We start from the raw sequence: 16444 nt of genomic DNA, 5'->3' as shown, positions 1-16444 counted from the left end.
AGCACAAAATGAAAATACTTAGGACAAATTTCTGGAAGAGTATAATTCTAGTCCCTAGGAGTTAGTGTGTTCATTCCGGGTATTTCAAAGATTTGCTTTATCTATCATGACCTATTCTGTGAATTGCATTCATATAAAGCAGAGCAAAGGTTTGTACGTGAGACTATGAAGAAAGACCCCGAGGTAATGAAATTCTTGGTGGCTGATGATGGGTAGGAAAGAGGATAGCTGGGAGGTGGAAGTCTCTTGACCTCCGTGCCTCTCACCAGGCTGCCACATGGCTACACCGGCCATTTTCTGAGAGCTCTCGGAGTCAGTTTCACCTGTGTTTTGTAGGAGAAAAAACAGTTGATCGCATTAGGAGAAAGAAGAAGAAAGTGAGGACACTGACAAAACTTTTAGCTTATTGTTCTAGCAGCTAAACTTGATGGACATAAAGCTTTGGGGCTTGTGTAGATTTGGAACTGTGTAATTACTTTGGGAAACCCAGTTTTCATTTTTTTTTTTAAAAAAACAGGTCAGCCAGGTGTAGTGGGCCATGCTGCTAGTCTTAGTATTCCAGAGGCAGGTGGATCTCTAGGTTCCAGACCAACCTGAAAGCCCTCAAACAAACAAACAAACATCCTAACAAACAAAAAGGTTTTAAAAAATACCCTAACAAACCCTAAAATTTGCTAACAAACAAAAAAATCCTGTAGGTTGAAGCAAAACCAGGTAAATTTTGATATCTTATAAGACAGTTTGCAGAAGTACCAACTTCCTTGCAAAATGTTCAATTGTTTTTAAGTAACAAACTGTATTTAAAAAGTGCAACTACCTAGACATATGCACAAGACATCGGAGCATCATTTATGCTCAGTATTGGGCCTATTTGTATCTAGTAGCTTGCACTGAAAGAGCCATCATACGCTGTTCATGGCTTTTTATTAGTTTCTTACCATTGAATTGCTATTTAACTCACACTTTAAGAACTTGCACCAATAATTGTCTGTGAATATCTATAGATCTATGAAATATTTTGCATGCTTGTTGATATTAGATGATCAACACACACCTGTTAATGTTGGGATTTGCTTGGATTTTTTTTCTCTACCCAGGTCAAAGGCATGTTGCCATATCCTTTATGTTACAGCTGTGATGAGAAAGTACACGTCATCAAATGGTTGGGAGATTTCCCAAATCATACAAACAACACAAAGTAGTTATTTCTCTTTGTAATAAAAGTTTCTGTTTGTAATGGCAGTTAACCATTTATGTGTTTTAAGTGTGTTAAGTCCAAATTGTTGTGCAGTGATCCCCAGAAGATAATTATCTTACACAACTGAAACTTCTTAATCCTTAAGTAATTCTCAGTTTTACCCTCTCTAAGTCCTGGCAACCATCGCTACACTTTGCTGTTTCCATGGACTCGAGTAGTATAGATTATCTCATGTAAGTAATACCATATATATTTTTGAGAATGGCTTACTCACACATGTTCAAGATTCAACCAAGATTTCCTTCCTAATAGTACTTAACATGATTATTTTAAAAATAGATTATAACCAGAGGATTTATTTAATCAGTGAGGATCATAAACTGATTGAATATGCTGCACATATGCAACGGAAAGAAACAGGTACTAATATTTACAAACGGTCCTTAGGAAGCCAGTGATCAGGCTGTTGTCTCTGCTTTGATTTCCAAGCTAATTTTTCACAGGCAACTAGAAGAGTCAGCAGTGGCTATTTCTCTCAGCAGATGACTTATTACAAATGTCGACTTTAGTCGAAGTTAGCAAGAGAAACATTGCATCTGCATTTTCCAAGATACTGCAGACTGCACAAATTTCACTTTACCAATTTCTTCATGACTTAGCTATCCCTCTCATGATCCTAAACCTCTCCAACTACCTCTCCACATTGCTCCCCATTTAGGGGCAATTGCGGCTGTGCCTCCAATTAGTGTTCACTCCACGGGGCTTTTAGCGTTTCACTTCAATCTCGCAGTATTCTTTAAAACATACTATGCTACACACTATGTGAACAAAAAAAACAGTGCTTTCTAGAACTTCACATGAATAGATGAAAAGCAGCAGGAGGGCATTTCCAAACCCCGAACAAATGCAGAGGTCTGGGACTGATGTGTAACTTGTGTGGGTGGGGAACAGTGGAGGACTCAGGGAGAGAAAGGTAAATAGGATTGTCTAAACAGTCAGTGCTAACTTTATTCAAAGTAAGCCATAGGAAATTTCCAAGCAGGGGAGTGCTGTTCTGCAAACTCTACTCAGGAAGATGAACCTAGTTGCACTGTGTGGAATAAGCTGCAGCAGAGAGGCTGGAGGGAGGCATTCCATTTGAGATATTAGAAAAAACCAACAGGGTCGAGAGCACCAACAAATTGACAGCGAGGCTGGGGTGAGGAGGTGGATTTCCGAGAGCTCGCAGAGGTGGGATGTGAAGGAACTTGGCAGTTGTGGGAGGAGAAGTCATCTAAGAGCTTTGTGGCCTTATCTATGGGGTGAAGTTTGTTCTTTTGGACAGAAATAGGAAATGAGAGGAGGATCAGGCTTTCTAGAGAGAAAGAAGAATTTAAGCTGTAAGTCTGAGCATAGTCCCCTTGAAGTGGTGGTGGGACACATACATTGGGTATTAAACAAATACCTTAATACACATGTATCTCAAAGCATATATGAGTTATGAACAATAATAAAAATGACAGAAGAACAAAAAAAGGTATAGAAGAAAGAAAGGACACAGAGATTTGAAGAACCCTCGAGAGGGAGAAGAGTATACTTTTGTTTTTCTTGCCTGCTCTCTGTAGCAGCTGAGACTATAGCAAGTCATCTTTGGACCATGAAATGATTGATGTCAAGAATGGGACTCATCCATCAAGGTATAGTGAACACTGTGATTGAGTATGGTTTGCTCTGAGAGCAGCGCACAGGTAGGACCGTGCGCCTTTTAATGCCCCCAAACTAGGCTATGGACTCAGACTGGCTTTGAAACAACCTCCAGCATTAAGTAATCTGGGATGTACTGGCCAATAAATTTAATGGCTGTAAGCTTCAGTATGGGATGAAGAAACGGTAGAATCTGATCCATCGGTGTGGCAGAAATGAGTTCTTCCTGACAGTGCTCTTACACTGCTTGGCCCACAGCAAATGCTCTGTAAGCAAAAGTAAAAATACGGCAAGCAAAATTTCTCAAACGCATTTCCTGAAGTGTAGAGAGTAAAATTTTATATTAAACAAAACATGTAAAGTATATTTTGTAATTTTTGAAACACTAATCATCATTTGAACACATATTACTTATTTAGTTGAGTGTAAATTAAAATAATTTATTATTATTATTTTTTACAAAAAAGCAAAACAATGGAAAACTAAAGTCACAATGAGTTGAGGAATGTAGTTTTAAGCTGGACGCGGTGGCATATGTCTGCAATCCCCGAACATGGAAGGCTGAGGGAGAAGTGTTCGAAGTTGAGGCCAGCCTTGACTATACTTCAATACCAAGCCTCAAAATCAAAACAAAACAAATCAACAAAAAGATGAAATTATTTTCAAAATCATTTTGGCGTATTACATTATAAGGTATTCAGTGGCTATTTAAGGCAGAATTCTCAACTTTCATTTGACTCTTGATAGAGCATACCAGTTACATAATCATCAAAATGCTATAAAGAAAAATTGTAGCTCTTCACTGCATATTTGATAAATAACAAAACTGATTTTCTGAAGTTTGCTATTAGCAAAATTCTGTTTTGGTTTTTATATTTAAAAAGTATTATTTTAAATCTTATGTCTATGAGTGTTTTTCCTACAATTTCATCTGTATACCATAGGCGTGCCTGGTGCTCACGGAGGCTTAGAAGAGGGACAGGATCTCCCTAGAACTGGAATTACGGGTGGCTGTGAGCCTCCATATGGGTCCTGCAATTCTTTTTTTTTTTTTTTTAACTTTTAAATGCTTGGCCTTAGCGCAGTTTGTTTCTTGCTAGACTTTCTTTCTTTTTTAATTAAAAATTTCCGCCTCCTCCCCGGGTCCTGCAATTCTTAAGAGCAGCCAGTGCTTTTAACTGCTGAGCTATCTTTGTTGCTCCTGCCTTTTGTTTTCTTGAGAAGGTTCTCCTCACCATGTAGCCCTGGTTGATTTGGAACTCACAAAAGTCAACCTCTGTCTCCTGAGACCTGGGACTGAAAGTGCTTGACATCACAGCTGTACAAAGTTTCATTAATAACTTTATTCTGGAAGGACCTAGTAGATAGAAATGGTAGGGACATAAATTCTGAGGTCAGATATACTTTAGTTCAAACAGCTCCTATGAATACTGTGGAAATAGTCAATTAGAGTGTTGCTAATTAGCGTTAAACATCTTTGTTTTAGGCACTTTGAAATGCTAGACCCAAATATTTATTTTGTGCTTATGGATAATTATAATTAACATGTTTTTAAAAAAGTAGCACATTCAACCTGGATTGTTCAAGAAACACCATGAGAGATAAAAAAAAATATTTACTTTTCTTATCTAAAAGTATTTTCCAGTCCTCAAATATTGCACAGTGGTCTGGTTACTGAGCCATGAAAAGAAACTTTTGGCTGGGAAAAAAAATAGAGAAGACCAGCCACAATAATCAAGAAAACATATTTCTATGTTAAAAATGAAGACTTACAAGAATGCAGAATGCTTGGAGATCAAGTATTACAAAATATTAAGGGTCTAGAAGTTCTGCTTTTGATAACTCATCCTTCTGAAGACCCTGAGGAAGACCATTCACCCATGAGACAGGCCAGGGAGAGAAACCCTGTATACCAAGCTGGTACTTGAGAACAGAGTCCTTTTTACAGGTTTGTGAAAGAGCTTGAGGGGATGCCACCCCCAGGAATTTATCTAAATTAGGTTAGGCTCAATGCTCAAAGCTTTGAACATAGAGTTCAAAGTCAGACAGACAGGAGGCAGATAAAGTGCTACCACATTTATTACTAATCTAGCCTAAATCTATTCAAGAACAGGGTAAATTTACATCATTAAAGACAAGAGCCAAAGGAAGATAAGACTGTACCCCTTTGTTTACAGACACTATGGCCTTGTGAATCATCTCCCAGAAAGATGTTTAACTACCAGGTCCCTGAAATGACCCTTGTTTTCCCAAGACTCTCAGCAAGTCCACAAAGAAAGCAGGCTGAGGTGAGAACACCAAGGGCTATCTAGAGAGTAACTGAATCCCCCTCATGCATCATGGGAACAGCGGCCAACTAGGTTATCTTCAAAGGAAACCCGCCTCCTGCACATAGGCTCATTCAGCAATTCCTTGGCATGGTGGTCATGCAAGGACACAACAAACCAGGAAGCCAGTGAAATCATTGCTTATGTGGTCTGACTTACAACATCCCTTCCTGGTGTTAATTTGGGGCAATAAAAAGTGCTGTGAACACAAATACTCTTGGTGCAGCTGGCCACCACTGCACAGAGCCCCTCTCTGCAGTTGGTGAAAAAGGAACACTCAGCTGAGGCAGAGAGGTGCTGTGTGCTGTGATATGGTCCTCTGTGCACTCACTGTGAGTACAGTTACTCTCTCCCCTGTGGTAGGTTTCAATAACTCCTTATCTGACTTACGGCCTGTGTATTTTCCTCAATTTCTGGACAAGTGACAGGCTACCCCACTGCTCCAGCACAACCAGGCTGAGGATGCTACACTCTGCTATGAACTTGCTGTCTGGGTTGACACACTGGTTTGGGTCATCAGGAGCAAATGATGCATGAGGACTGTCCAACAGGAGGTTAAAGGAAACGCTACCTTTCATGATCCGGATTTTCCTCCTTTCACCTGTGACTCTTCCTACTATGTCACGGTAAATTCATTCTAAGTCTTCCGATTGAGATCTTGCTGTAGACTGGATTATGAGGCTAACATAACATTGAGAGACCTATTACAGGTTTTATAAGAATGTAGGAAGCACTAAAGTCAATGAGAAAGTTTAACAATTGATTACAAAGAAGGTTCCCAAACAGTCGGTGTATCTTGCTTGCCACTTCTTGGATCATTCATGTCCTTCCCAACTAGAGAACACCCAGGGACGCGAACTTTAGTTATATTTGTATCCTGATTAACTTAGGAGAGTAAGAGAATTATACACTTGCCAATAAACACTTTTCATGTAAGTAAATGTTTGATAGAGGGCAGGAGACTCATCCTTAGGAAACACACACTCTCGTGGAGAACACTGTATCAGAGATGGTGCGATAAATCCAGTCTATAATGTACAGAACGAAGTAGCAAACCAAGTACTACAGAATTTAAAAGTCAAGATTTATATTAGGGACAGACTAAGGAAAGACACTAAGACAAACTAAGCCAAGGACTGTCCAAACCTTTAGGGATGCTAAGAAGCTGTGCAAGTTTCTTAATGGAAAAACAGGCAAATCGATAGGGGTGGATTCCGATACTTTCCGTACGCCTTTTGCAAAAGCCAGGCTCCTGTTGCTGAAGGTTAAGAGGCTCAACGAGAGTGACTTGGGCTTCTTCAGTGCTTGACTGTACAGCAACGCTGCCATTCACAGGTACCCAACACCAGAAGCATTCTCAGCCCCTGCAGTTGCCTCGTTTCAGTTGGTGAACTTTCCCTTTTCTCTTGCTTGTTGTCACCCCCAACCCTCCCCGCTCCCGGGTTTCCTTTAGAAGTTTTGATTGCAGGCAGGTTACGACTGGGGGTGACTTTGTTCCTTGGATGCACGTGTAGCAGCTGTGAAGGGCGACCTTGCCGACCCCCAAGCCCTGTTTCAGGTTCCCGACCGTTCCTATTTTTTCCCCCCTGAGTCTTTCCAGTCACCATATTTATAAGGAAGAGCAACTAAAGGTTTAATTAATTCTCCTCCTCCTAACGCCTTCTAGGACTTTCCTGCGCAGTGAAAGAAGGAAACGACCTCGCAGATGAGCAACGCCTCAGAGACAGGTGCGGGGGTCTCCCGGCTCCGCGCAAAGCCTACTGGGAAGGAAGCCAGGCGGGCTCGGAGGCTCCGAGCGCTCCGCCGGAAACGCTCCGAGGGCTGGGCCGGAAACGCACCTTCCTGTCAGACTCCCGCCGCTTTCGCGCTTCGAAGGCTTCCGGGAGGCGAGGAGTAGGCGGAACCAGAACCGGAAGCTCTCAGACTAAGTCCCTTCCCTAGAGCGGCGCCCCGATACTGAGGGGAAGTGGCGCTGGCCGGGCGGCAGGGTCAGTGACCGCTGTCCGCGCCGGAGGACCCGGGGGAGAGCACGCGGCTCGCACGCTCGCTCCCGGGTACCCTGAGCCTCAGATTCCTCCGTGCCCGCCTAGGCTCCCCCCGAGCCCCGCTCCTCATCGCCATGTACGATCGTGCTCCCCGCTTGCTCAGGTTGGCCCAAGGTGGCAGCACCGAGGAGCACGTGGGGCCTGGGTCCTACCAGGTACCATTCCCTAAGCTGCCGGCCACAGGTAAGATGCTAAGGCCAGCGTCCTGCGACAGGCGTCCTGCCTGCAGCCTGCCCCTGGGAGTTAAACACAGGGCCAAAGGACCGCTCTTCAGACGTGTAACCAAGCACAAAGTAGGCAGGGAAAACACTAGAGCTAGGATTAGGATTCCTTGGCTCGGTTGACTATGTATAAAATCCAAGTCTTCTGCCCTGTGTAAGCTTATGGTTGTCACACACCTTAATTAGATTTATTTACTACCATATAACTTTCTCACATTGCTAATTTTTATTACCACTTAACAGATAGTCTCGTTCTCCCATCACCCCACAATGACATTATCTGACCATCCCCTGCTTCATACTTACTGAGAACCTCTTTCTACATTTTATGAAAAGTTTTGTTCTTGAGAGCTGGCCTAGGGACTGATAAGTAGTTATTTGGTTTCTCTTCTAATTATTTTTCAGTTCTTGAATTGGGCTTAACTTGTACTAAATATTTCTAATTGGCTTTCTGCTTTTAAAAATTTAATACCATATAAAATCCAGTGTTTTCTTTTTTAAACCTGCATTTTCAATAGATATAAAATGCCTTCATCCCCCCCCCCTAATAGTCCAGGAGTTAAGTATTCTGTTTACATCCCTGCTCAGATTATGGTTAGTTGAAGTTTCTCTGGATATGCTAAAATTTGTCATCTGTATTTCAGATCTCAAATTTTATTGCTTTTTTTTGCATCTGTCCTCGTTATTTATGGAACATATGCCAAATACAGTTGAGATGTTATAAGCATTTATTCCCCAACATCTTAGTATTTACCCACAATGGGCACACCTATGATGCTTTTATAGTCTTTGATACTCATCGTTTTAAAAAATATATATTACTTGAAAAACAAAATTGCTGTATCCCAGGTCCAGGTAATAACATCAGCGTTAATTGTCCATACTTGGAGGGAAGTGTGAAGATTAAGAAATGGCAGGTAGAAAAATTAAAGATACAAAAGAAAAGAGACATAGGATAAAGTCAGGAAGGTAACTCAGTAAATGCTGTACCCGCCTATGTCTGTTTCTCCTGAGCTTTAAATGCCCCAATCCAAAAACAGGGAAGACAAAAGACTTCCCTGCTAGTATACAAGTAACAAACAAAGTAATCACCTTCTCAAAGATATCACAGCATCAAGTAACCACACCCTGAGTCAAACTTCCTGTCAATAACTTTGAAGGGGCAAGAATAAGCCTGAACACTCAGACCTTTAGTCACAGTGGAAACAAGCCACATCTGTGGATTCTGACACAAAAACGTACTTTCATAACACTGGGCTTAAAAATCTGGACTCTTCAATGGCAATAGAATTCTTTATGTTTTCATCTTGGGTTTGGTGTTCCACTTAATCCCACCTCTCCAAAGATCTGGACATTGCTTCTACTCTTGACTACAGTTCTGCAATTCTAACTTGATAATCTTCTTAAGATCATTCTGTCACTTTTGTGCCTCTGTACCTGCTAATACTTGTGTCTAATATATTCTGTGTTCCTCTGTCATCTGGCTTGTTCCTAGTTGTTCTTGATATTCAATTGAAATGGATGGAAATAGAAAACACTATCCTGAGTGAGGTAAGCCAGACCCGAAAAGAGGAACATGGGATGTACTCACTCATATTTGGTTTCTAGCCATAAATAAAGGACATTGAGTCTATAATTCGTGATCTTAGAGAAGCTAAATAAGAAGGAGAACCCAAAGAAAAACATATAGGCTTCCTCCTGAATATTAACCTTCATCAGGCCATGAAAGGAGACAGAGACAGAGAGACAGAGACCCACATTGGAGCACCGGACTGAAATCTCAAGGTCCAAATCAGGAACAGAAGGAGAGAGAGCATGAGCAAGGAACTCAGGCCTGCGAGAGGTGCACCCACACACTGAGACAATGGGGATGTTCTATCGGGAACTCACCAAGGCCAGCTGGCCTGGGTATGAAAAAAGCCCGGGATAAAAACGGTCTCGCTGAACATAGCAGACAAGGAGGACTACTGAGACCTCAAGAACAATGACAATGGGTTTTTGATCCTACTGCACGTATTGGCTTTGTGGGAGCCTAGGCAGTTTGGATGCTCACCTTACTAGACCTGGATGGAGGTGGGTGGTCCTTGGACTTCCCACAGGGCAGGGAACCCTGATTGCTCTTTGGGCTGACGAGGGAGGGGGACTTGACTGGGGGAGGGGGAGGGATAGGGGAGGCGGCGGTGGGGAAGAGACAGAAATCTTTAATATATAAATTAAAAAAAAATAAAATTCTAACTTTTTCTTCCCCTTTATGGTGACTTCTTTTGGGTAGCAGTTTGATTCTGTAATTACTGTTAATATATGTGAATGTCCCACTAAACTGTGAACTACTTGAGAGCAGTAATCATGATATTTACTGCCTTGTAATAAAGTATAAACTAATAAACCACATTACACATTCCTATGAGGTGAGTGAGAAGGCTCAGTGGGTAAAGACACCTGCTGCAAAGTCTGATGGCTTATGTTTGGTAACTGACTCCCACAATTGTCATCTGTCTTCCACAAGTCTACACACACACACACACACACACACACACACACACACATCAAACAAACAAAACAAGGACAAGCAACAAGTCTTCTATACTCACTTAAAGGATTATTTTATTCACCTTTCACATAAACTAAAAAATTCTGTGTTTGGGAACTCTCAGGAGAGGTGTGTGTGTTTGTGTGCATGTGCGCTACTCAGGACAGCATGTTTATAATGGATGGAACAGGTGTTTCTGTCCATTTCTGTGCTCAGTTCCTTGGCAAGACAGTTTTTAAACAGCTCCCATGCTCCTTCATGCATCTCTATATTAGATATCTTACTGCATCGGGGAGATCTGTGCATTCTTATGTAAGTGAAAGATCAGGTATATGCTAAGAGCTGATGTAGGAAGGGTAGATGTTAGGACTTTGTATAACTTAATTATTACAGCAAGCCTCACAAGAGCAACACGTTTTGTAGCATTAGGTGAAGTTATTCTCAACCTGTTTTTATCTCCTTTTTATCTTGTTTGGCTAGACTTCCAGTATAGTAACTCCACATTTTCCTCAGCAAATTCTGTTTAATATACTAAATATGTTAGTCATTTGATCAAGAATAACCTATCCAGGATTTGCATCCTAATGGAGCAGGACTGAGCTGCTGCACTTTTATGACTGGGAAAGAAAATGAATACTGAAATTCCTCATAAAGCAAGAGCTGTGCCTTGTTTTCTCACAACTAATATGAGAAGGAAGCATATCTTCCCAAACCAAAGTTTCCCTAGAAACGGTTATTCTAGTCTAAAAGAAGCTACCTGTCACCTTACCATGAGAAAACATTCTTTTAAAAATATGTCTATTCTAGTATGGCTTTAGGAATATTTCATTGCTTTTTAAATGCACTTATAAAATGAATAGCTTCCAGCATAGCTCCATGTTAGTTGTCTATAAAGATTATATATTTGCTGTCTAAGATGGACAACCTCTTTTAAATGCTTTCTTTTATAGATTTCTTCTTTGAGAGGGAAGGTTTATCTGCCCCCAGTGCAGGGTGGGAGGAGATTGTTTGTGGTTCTATTGATGGGCCGATATGTGTATGCAAACAAGGATGATTTTACTATACTATCTAATCATAATGTAGAGACTCCACATCAGAGAGTGCAGTTGATATATAGGTTTAAATAATTATTGTTTTGTAATTGCTGTACAGATTGATGTTTTCCCAGATGAGTGCCTGCCTCAATGAGCTAGTTGTTTTGTTTGTGAAGAATGCCCGTTGCTTTGTGACTGTCATTGTGACTACATATCTTTTCTTCACATACTGGATATCTTTTTCCAAATGGATTTTTATTGCTTTGTGCCAGTTTGATTTATCTTTTGCTGTTGGCACATCAAACTCAATATATCCCAAACTGAATTCATTCCTTTCAAATCTCTTCTCCTTCTATGTTCTTAATTTCTCCTTCCTGTCAGTTTGATTTATCATTTAAAATTGGTCCTTCATATGTCGTTTAACTGTACACCCCGAATCAAACTCTACTAATGTGAATTTCCTAGAACCCTCTCCTATATTTTGTACCTTAGTTATTGGCAGCACAGATAGTAATATAATTCTTTCTTTATCTAACTTATTTACTTGAAACTCGATTTTTATCTTATTACTGTACCTTCATTATTATGCAGGCTTATGATGTACATAATAAAATACTCAGTGTTTTGAATGGCCAACTAAATGTGTAATGTATAATACCAGTTATTTATTGTTGATTGTGCAGAATATTATGATAAGGTGATCCATCATCCTGGCTGTATAGAAGTTTCTAGTTTTAGCACTCTCAGTCCCATGTTTGGAGAAAACTAGGACAGTCGGAAATCCTGAGAAACATGTAAACATTAGTACAAAGCTACAAATAAAACAGAAGAGAACCTTTCTTGGTGGAAATTATGATTACAACTTTTAGGTTTTTTTTTGTGTGTTTTCTTGTACTCATAACTCCATCTGTCCTCCAGCTCATTTTCAGAAGAGTCTGTGTGATTAATGTTGGGTAACTTCAATGAAGATTTAATGAATATCAGCTTTCTTTTTCATTGCTCATTTTTATATACATAGTTTTAAATCACACATATTTGCTGTATACCCTAACATCGATTAATATGAATAATAGGGATATTATGAAGTCCTGTTTCTTTTCTTATAATGAATTTATCAGGTTACCCAAATTTGTGTCATACCATGATTGCTTGTCCAGTGAAGTTTATTAGGCAATCAGGAGATATTTACTGAGCACTGTGTGCCAAAGTATTATCAATAACTTGTTGTCAATTTGGTTTAAATTCTCTGCACCTTGTTGTTTCTCTATTTTTTTTTTTTTTTGGTGATGTGATTGAACCTAGGACCTAGGACCTTGTGCATTCTAGATAGGTATTCTATCACAGAGATACATTTTTAGCACAGTCTATAACTTTATATGTATATTTTTAAAAAGCAGTATTTGCCATTTTAAATTGCAAAGCCTTGGTCTTATATAGATAAACTGTTTTATCAGCTAGGTCACTTGTAATTAGAAGAGAAGAAAGCCGATGAAATGGCACAGTGGCTAAGGCACTTGCTGTCCTTGTTTTTATCCTCAGCGCCAGCCACAATCCACCACAGTAGTGTGGTCCTGTAACCTTAGTGCAGCGCTAGGGTGGGGCTGGGGGCTGGGGTGACAGACTCACTGACAAGCTAGTTTTGTCAAACTTTGGAGATGTCTAGGCTCATTGAGAGACCCTGCTTCAACAAGTAAGCTGGAAAGTGGTGGACAGAGACACCTGATACTGACCTCTGGCCCCCATGCACTCACACCTGGACACACATGCACAAGATGGTAATTCTTACGCACATACACACATAAGAAAACAGAATTTTCTATTTTTTCTCTTGTTCAAGATGTTCATTCCTATAGGGTCTTATATTTAATGGATGTTCATAAAAATTGTGATCCTACATGAGAATTTAAAAAATGTTTTAACTTGTGCAAATAGCTGTTCATTCTGAAAATACAGTCTTAATCCTGAGGGTACTCAATGATTATGTATATTCTGAGTATATTTTCTCAGAACTCTTTCTTATCTAATACTATGCATCAGTGGTGATGTTTTTTTTGTTTGTTTGTAGGTGGCTATGCACCATTTCTTTCTCTGAGTTCCAGAAAAACTGCTGATGTGTTTGCCTCTGACACTGGAAAAGCTGCTCCAGGTCCAGCAGACTACAGTGTATCACAAGCACAGGTGTGTTTACGATGTTATTGGCTGAGTTAATGACAACCATGTTTTCTTAACGAGATGCACACATCCATAACCCCAGTACAGCAAGTTCAAGGCTAACCAAGGCTTAACAGTGGCACACATTTACAACCCAAGCATTGTAAATTCAAGGCTAATCTCAGGCAAAAAACAAAACAAAACAAAACAAAAAAACAATTAAAATCATTATACAAAAATCCCCACCAGGGCTGGAGAGATGGCTCAGCCGTTAAGAGTATTGCCTGCTCTTCCAAAGGTCTTGAGTTCAATTCCCAGCAACCACATGGTGGCTCACAACCATCTGTAATGAGATCTGGTGCCCTCTTCTGGCCAGCAGACATACATGCAGACATAATAAATAACTATTTAAAAAAAAAAATCCCCACCAAAAACTATAAGAACCAACCCATATTTCTTGTATCAATAATATAAAGTGCCACTTGTATTTTATTCTCCCCTCATATATTCCTCTTTGATGAAATCTCTTTTTATAATTCAAATAATATAAAGTAAATCCACTTGACGTTGATTGCCCATCTGTTCTTAATTATTCTATATATGCTATGATACAAAACATGATTGTATATTTTAGTGGTTCATAAGAATGGCAGAATTGGATTTTTGAATGAGTTTTGAAATCTGAGAATTGTAAAAATGGTCATGATATGTAGGCAGCAGAAATATGCTTTTTGTGCTGTATTTTAATATTGCTATGTCTCACTTGTTTCATGTTTTTGTATAGCCTCATAGGTCTGTGGCTAAAATAATTTAAATGGTACTATTAATACTCAGAAATACTGTATATTCTGAAGATCCTGCTGTATTTTCTTACAATGAATACAGTTTTATAACATTTGGAATTCTACTGGAATGAACTTGCCATTAGTCTGCTGGTAATTTTTTGGTTCTGGAGAATCCAGAGCTGTAGTATGACAAGCCATGGAAGATTCTTTCTAGTATGTTTTATGAATAAGCAGTTCTTAAGACTAATATGAGCAGAAAGCTGTCATCTAATAAGCCTGTATAAAGTTCTCTGTAAATAACCAATATGTGATACTGTTACTGCATTGAAATGCCATGACAGGAAACAACTTGGGGAGGAAAGGACTTACTTGATTGACACCTAAACACCAGTGTTCATCACTGAAGGAAGTCAGGGATCAAAAGCTGCTTGGAAGAGTGCTGCTCCCTCATGGTTTACTCTGCCTGCATTCTTACAGAATCCAGGGCCACCATCCTAGGGGTATTCCCTCCCACCATGAACTGGGACCTCCTATATCAAGCACTAATTAAGAAAATGTCCAAGAATTTCCTTCTTCTCAGCTTTTGTCAAGTTCACATAAAACTATCTAGCACAATTGACTCCTTAGCAACTGACATACAAGCATATCACCGTTAGGTCACACCCTTTCCTTTCTTGTTCTCTCCCAAAGTCATGCATTTACATCAGTATCACATTATATACTGTTTTGAAAACTTACCAAGTCTCAGTCTTTACAAATCCAAACACTTTTAAATTATTCTCTTTAAAAATCTAAAGTCTCTATAAAACCCCAAACTCCCCTTAAAATTTCAATGTCTTGTAACTGTGATCAGTTAAATAATTGTTTCAAGAGGGAAGAACACGGGCCCAGTCATAATACGAACAAAGCAAAACCAAAGTCCAACAGTGTAAATCTCAGTATCTGACTTCTGGGATCCAAAACCAGAGTCCAACAGTGTAAATCTCAGTATTCGACTTTTGGAATCCAAAACAATGCTTTGGACTTCTCCAAAGGGCCCAAATCACTTCTCTGGTCCCACCCTCTACAACCTACACAGCTCGTCTCCTAGACTCAGCCTGGCTTTACACCATAGGCAATGCTGTCCTTGGTGTCCATCCAGTGACCCTGAAGTCTCCAGAATATCGGGGTCTTCTGCTGCAATTGGGCAGCACATTCACTAAAACAAAATATCACAACATTTTTACTTTTTGTCTAAAATAAAAAAGAGGACTATAATTAATATAAGAAAAACTATATACAATAAGTACATATATAACTAATTATATATGATAACTATATGCAATGTATACAGGCAATGAGTATAGCAACAATGTCTAGTCCATTTGCATTCGACAATTTCAGAGGAAAATACTCCATTATCTATCCTGTCTTGGTGAGTCCAAAGTGTAGTGATATTTTGTTTGTTTTAACTAATCAAGCTTCCTGAAGAGTGCAGAGCTAAGTCACTAGAGGCCAGGTAGTGGTAGCACACACCTTTAATCCCAGGACTCAGGAATCAGATGGTTAGTTCAAGGCCATCCAGACTACACAAAATTGATACAGTCTAAAATAGAAAACAGAGTTCATACGAAGATAATTCCAGCACTTGGGATCATATGCCTTTAATGCCAGCACTAGGGAGGTGGAGACAGGAGTGATGTGATGTGGCTGGGCGGAGAGAAATATAAGGTAGAAGGAGACAGGAGTTCAATGCAGTCTGAGGACCAGTGCAGTCTGAGGCAGTCAGTCTGAGAGGATGCAGTCTGAGGACAGGATCACCCCTTTGGTCTGAGCATTGGTAGAGGTAAGAACTCTAATGACTGGTCACTCTGCTTCTCTGATCTTCAGCGTTGACACCTATTTCTAACTCTGGGTTTTTATTATAAATACCAATTAGAATTCGTGCTACATCTGGTACACAACTTTTGGGGTACACATTCATGAGAAAGCCGTTTTCCCGCGGCTTTGCAGCCACCCGCAAAGGCTGGAGGCACACACAGCCAGAGTTCTTGCTTTACTGGCTAGGTTTCCCTTTCTTCTCTCCTGGTAGACTACTCTCTATTCTAAATTGCATTACCAACTGAACTCAAAATTATGTTTTTATGTCTCTCAACTTTATATATATTACGTTTTTTAAATGAATTTATTTTCTGCATCTAGTAAACAAGAAAAACTACAAATACTTAATCTTCAACACTCTCAGAGACCCAAGAAGGAAATAATATTTACTGAGTAAGCAGGAAGTGCAAGCATTGCACAATCATACAGAGATCTAACTTTCTCTGTCGTAATTGTTTTCCATTTTTTAACAGAGGAAATTACTCTTTTAACTAATTCCTCCCTTTAAGAATTCCCAGTTTCCTCACTAAATCTGCCAACAATGAAGATGAAGATGTGAGGCTGACTGCTGCTGTGTAGAACAGTACAAGCCTGACTGGATTTCAAGGCG

General features: G+C 39.8%; 1 protein-coding gene across 1 annotated transcript in view; it reads left to right on the top strand.

The window, feature by feature from the left end:
• The first annotated feature begins 12779 nt into the window (after positions 1–12779).
• The window catches only part of Stpg2 (sperm tail PG-rich repeat containing 2), a 1012587-nt gene continuing 1008922 nt past the window's right edge, over positions 12780–16444 (top strand). Inside the window, exons 1-2 of the mRNA XM_050121746.1 lie at positions 12780–12813; positions 13104–13216. Coding sequence (XP_049977703.1) covers positions 12780–12813; positions 13104–13216 — 147 coding nt within the window. The remainder of the gene's footprint in view (positions 12814–13103; positions 13217–16444) is intronic.

Source organism: Alexandromys fortis, unplaced genomic scaffold (assembly GCF_014885135.2).
Source record: "Alexandromys fortis isolate MF-2015 unplaced genomic scaffold, M_Fortis_MF-2015_v1.1 scaffold_196, whole genome shotgun sequence".
In the NCBI taxonomy this organism is placed as follows: domain Eukaryota; kingdom Metazoa; phylum Chordata; class Mammalia; order Rodentia; family Cricetidae; genus Alexandromys; species Alexandromys fortis.
The sequence above is the reverse complement of the archived record's forward strand: the minus strand, read 5'-3'. Positions and strand labels throughout refer to the sequence as shown.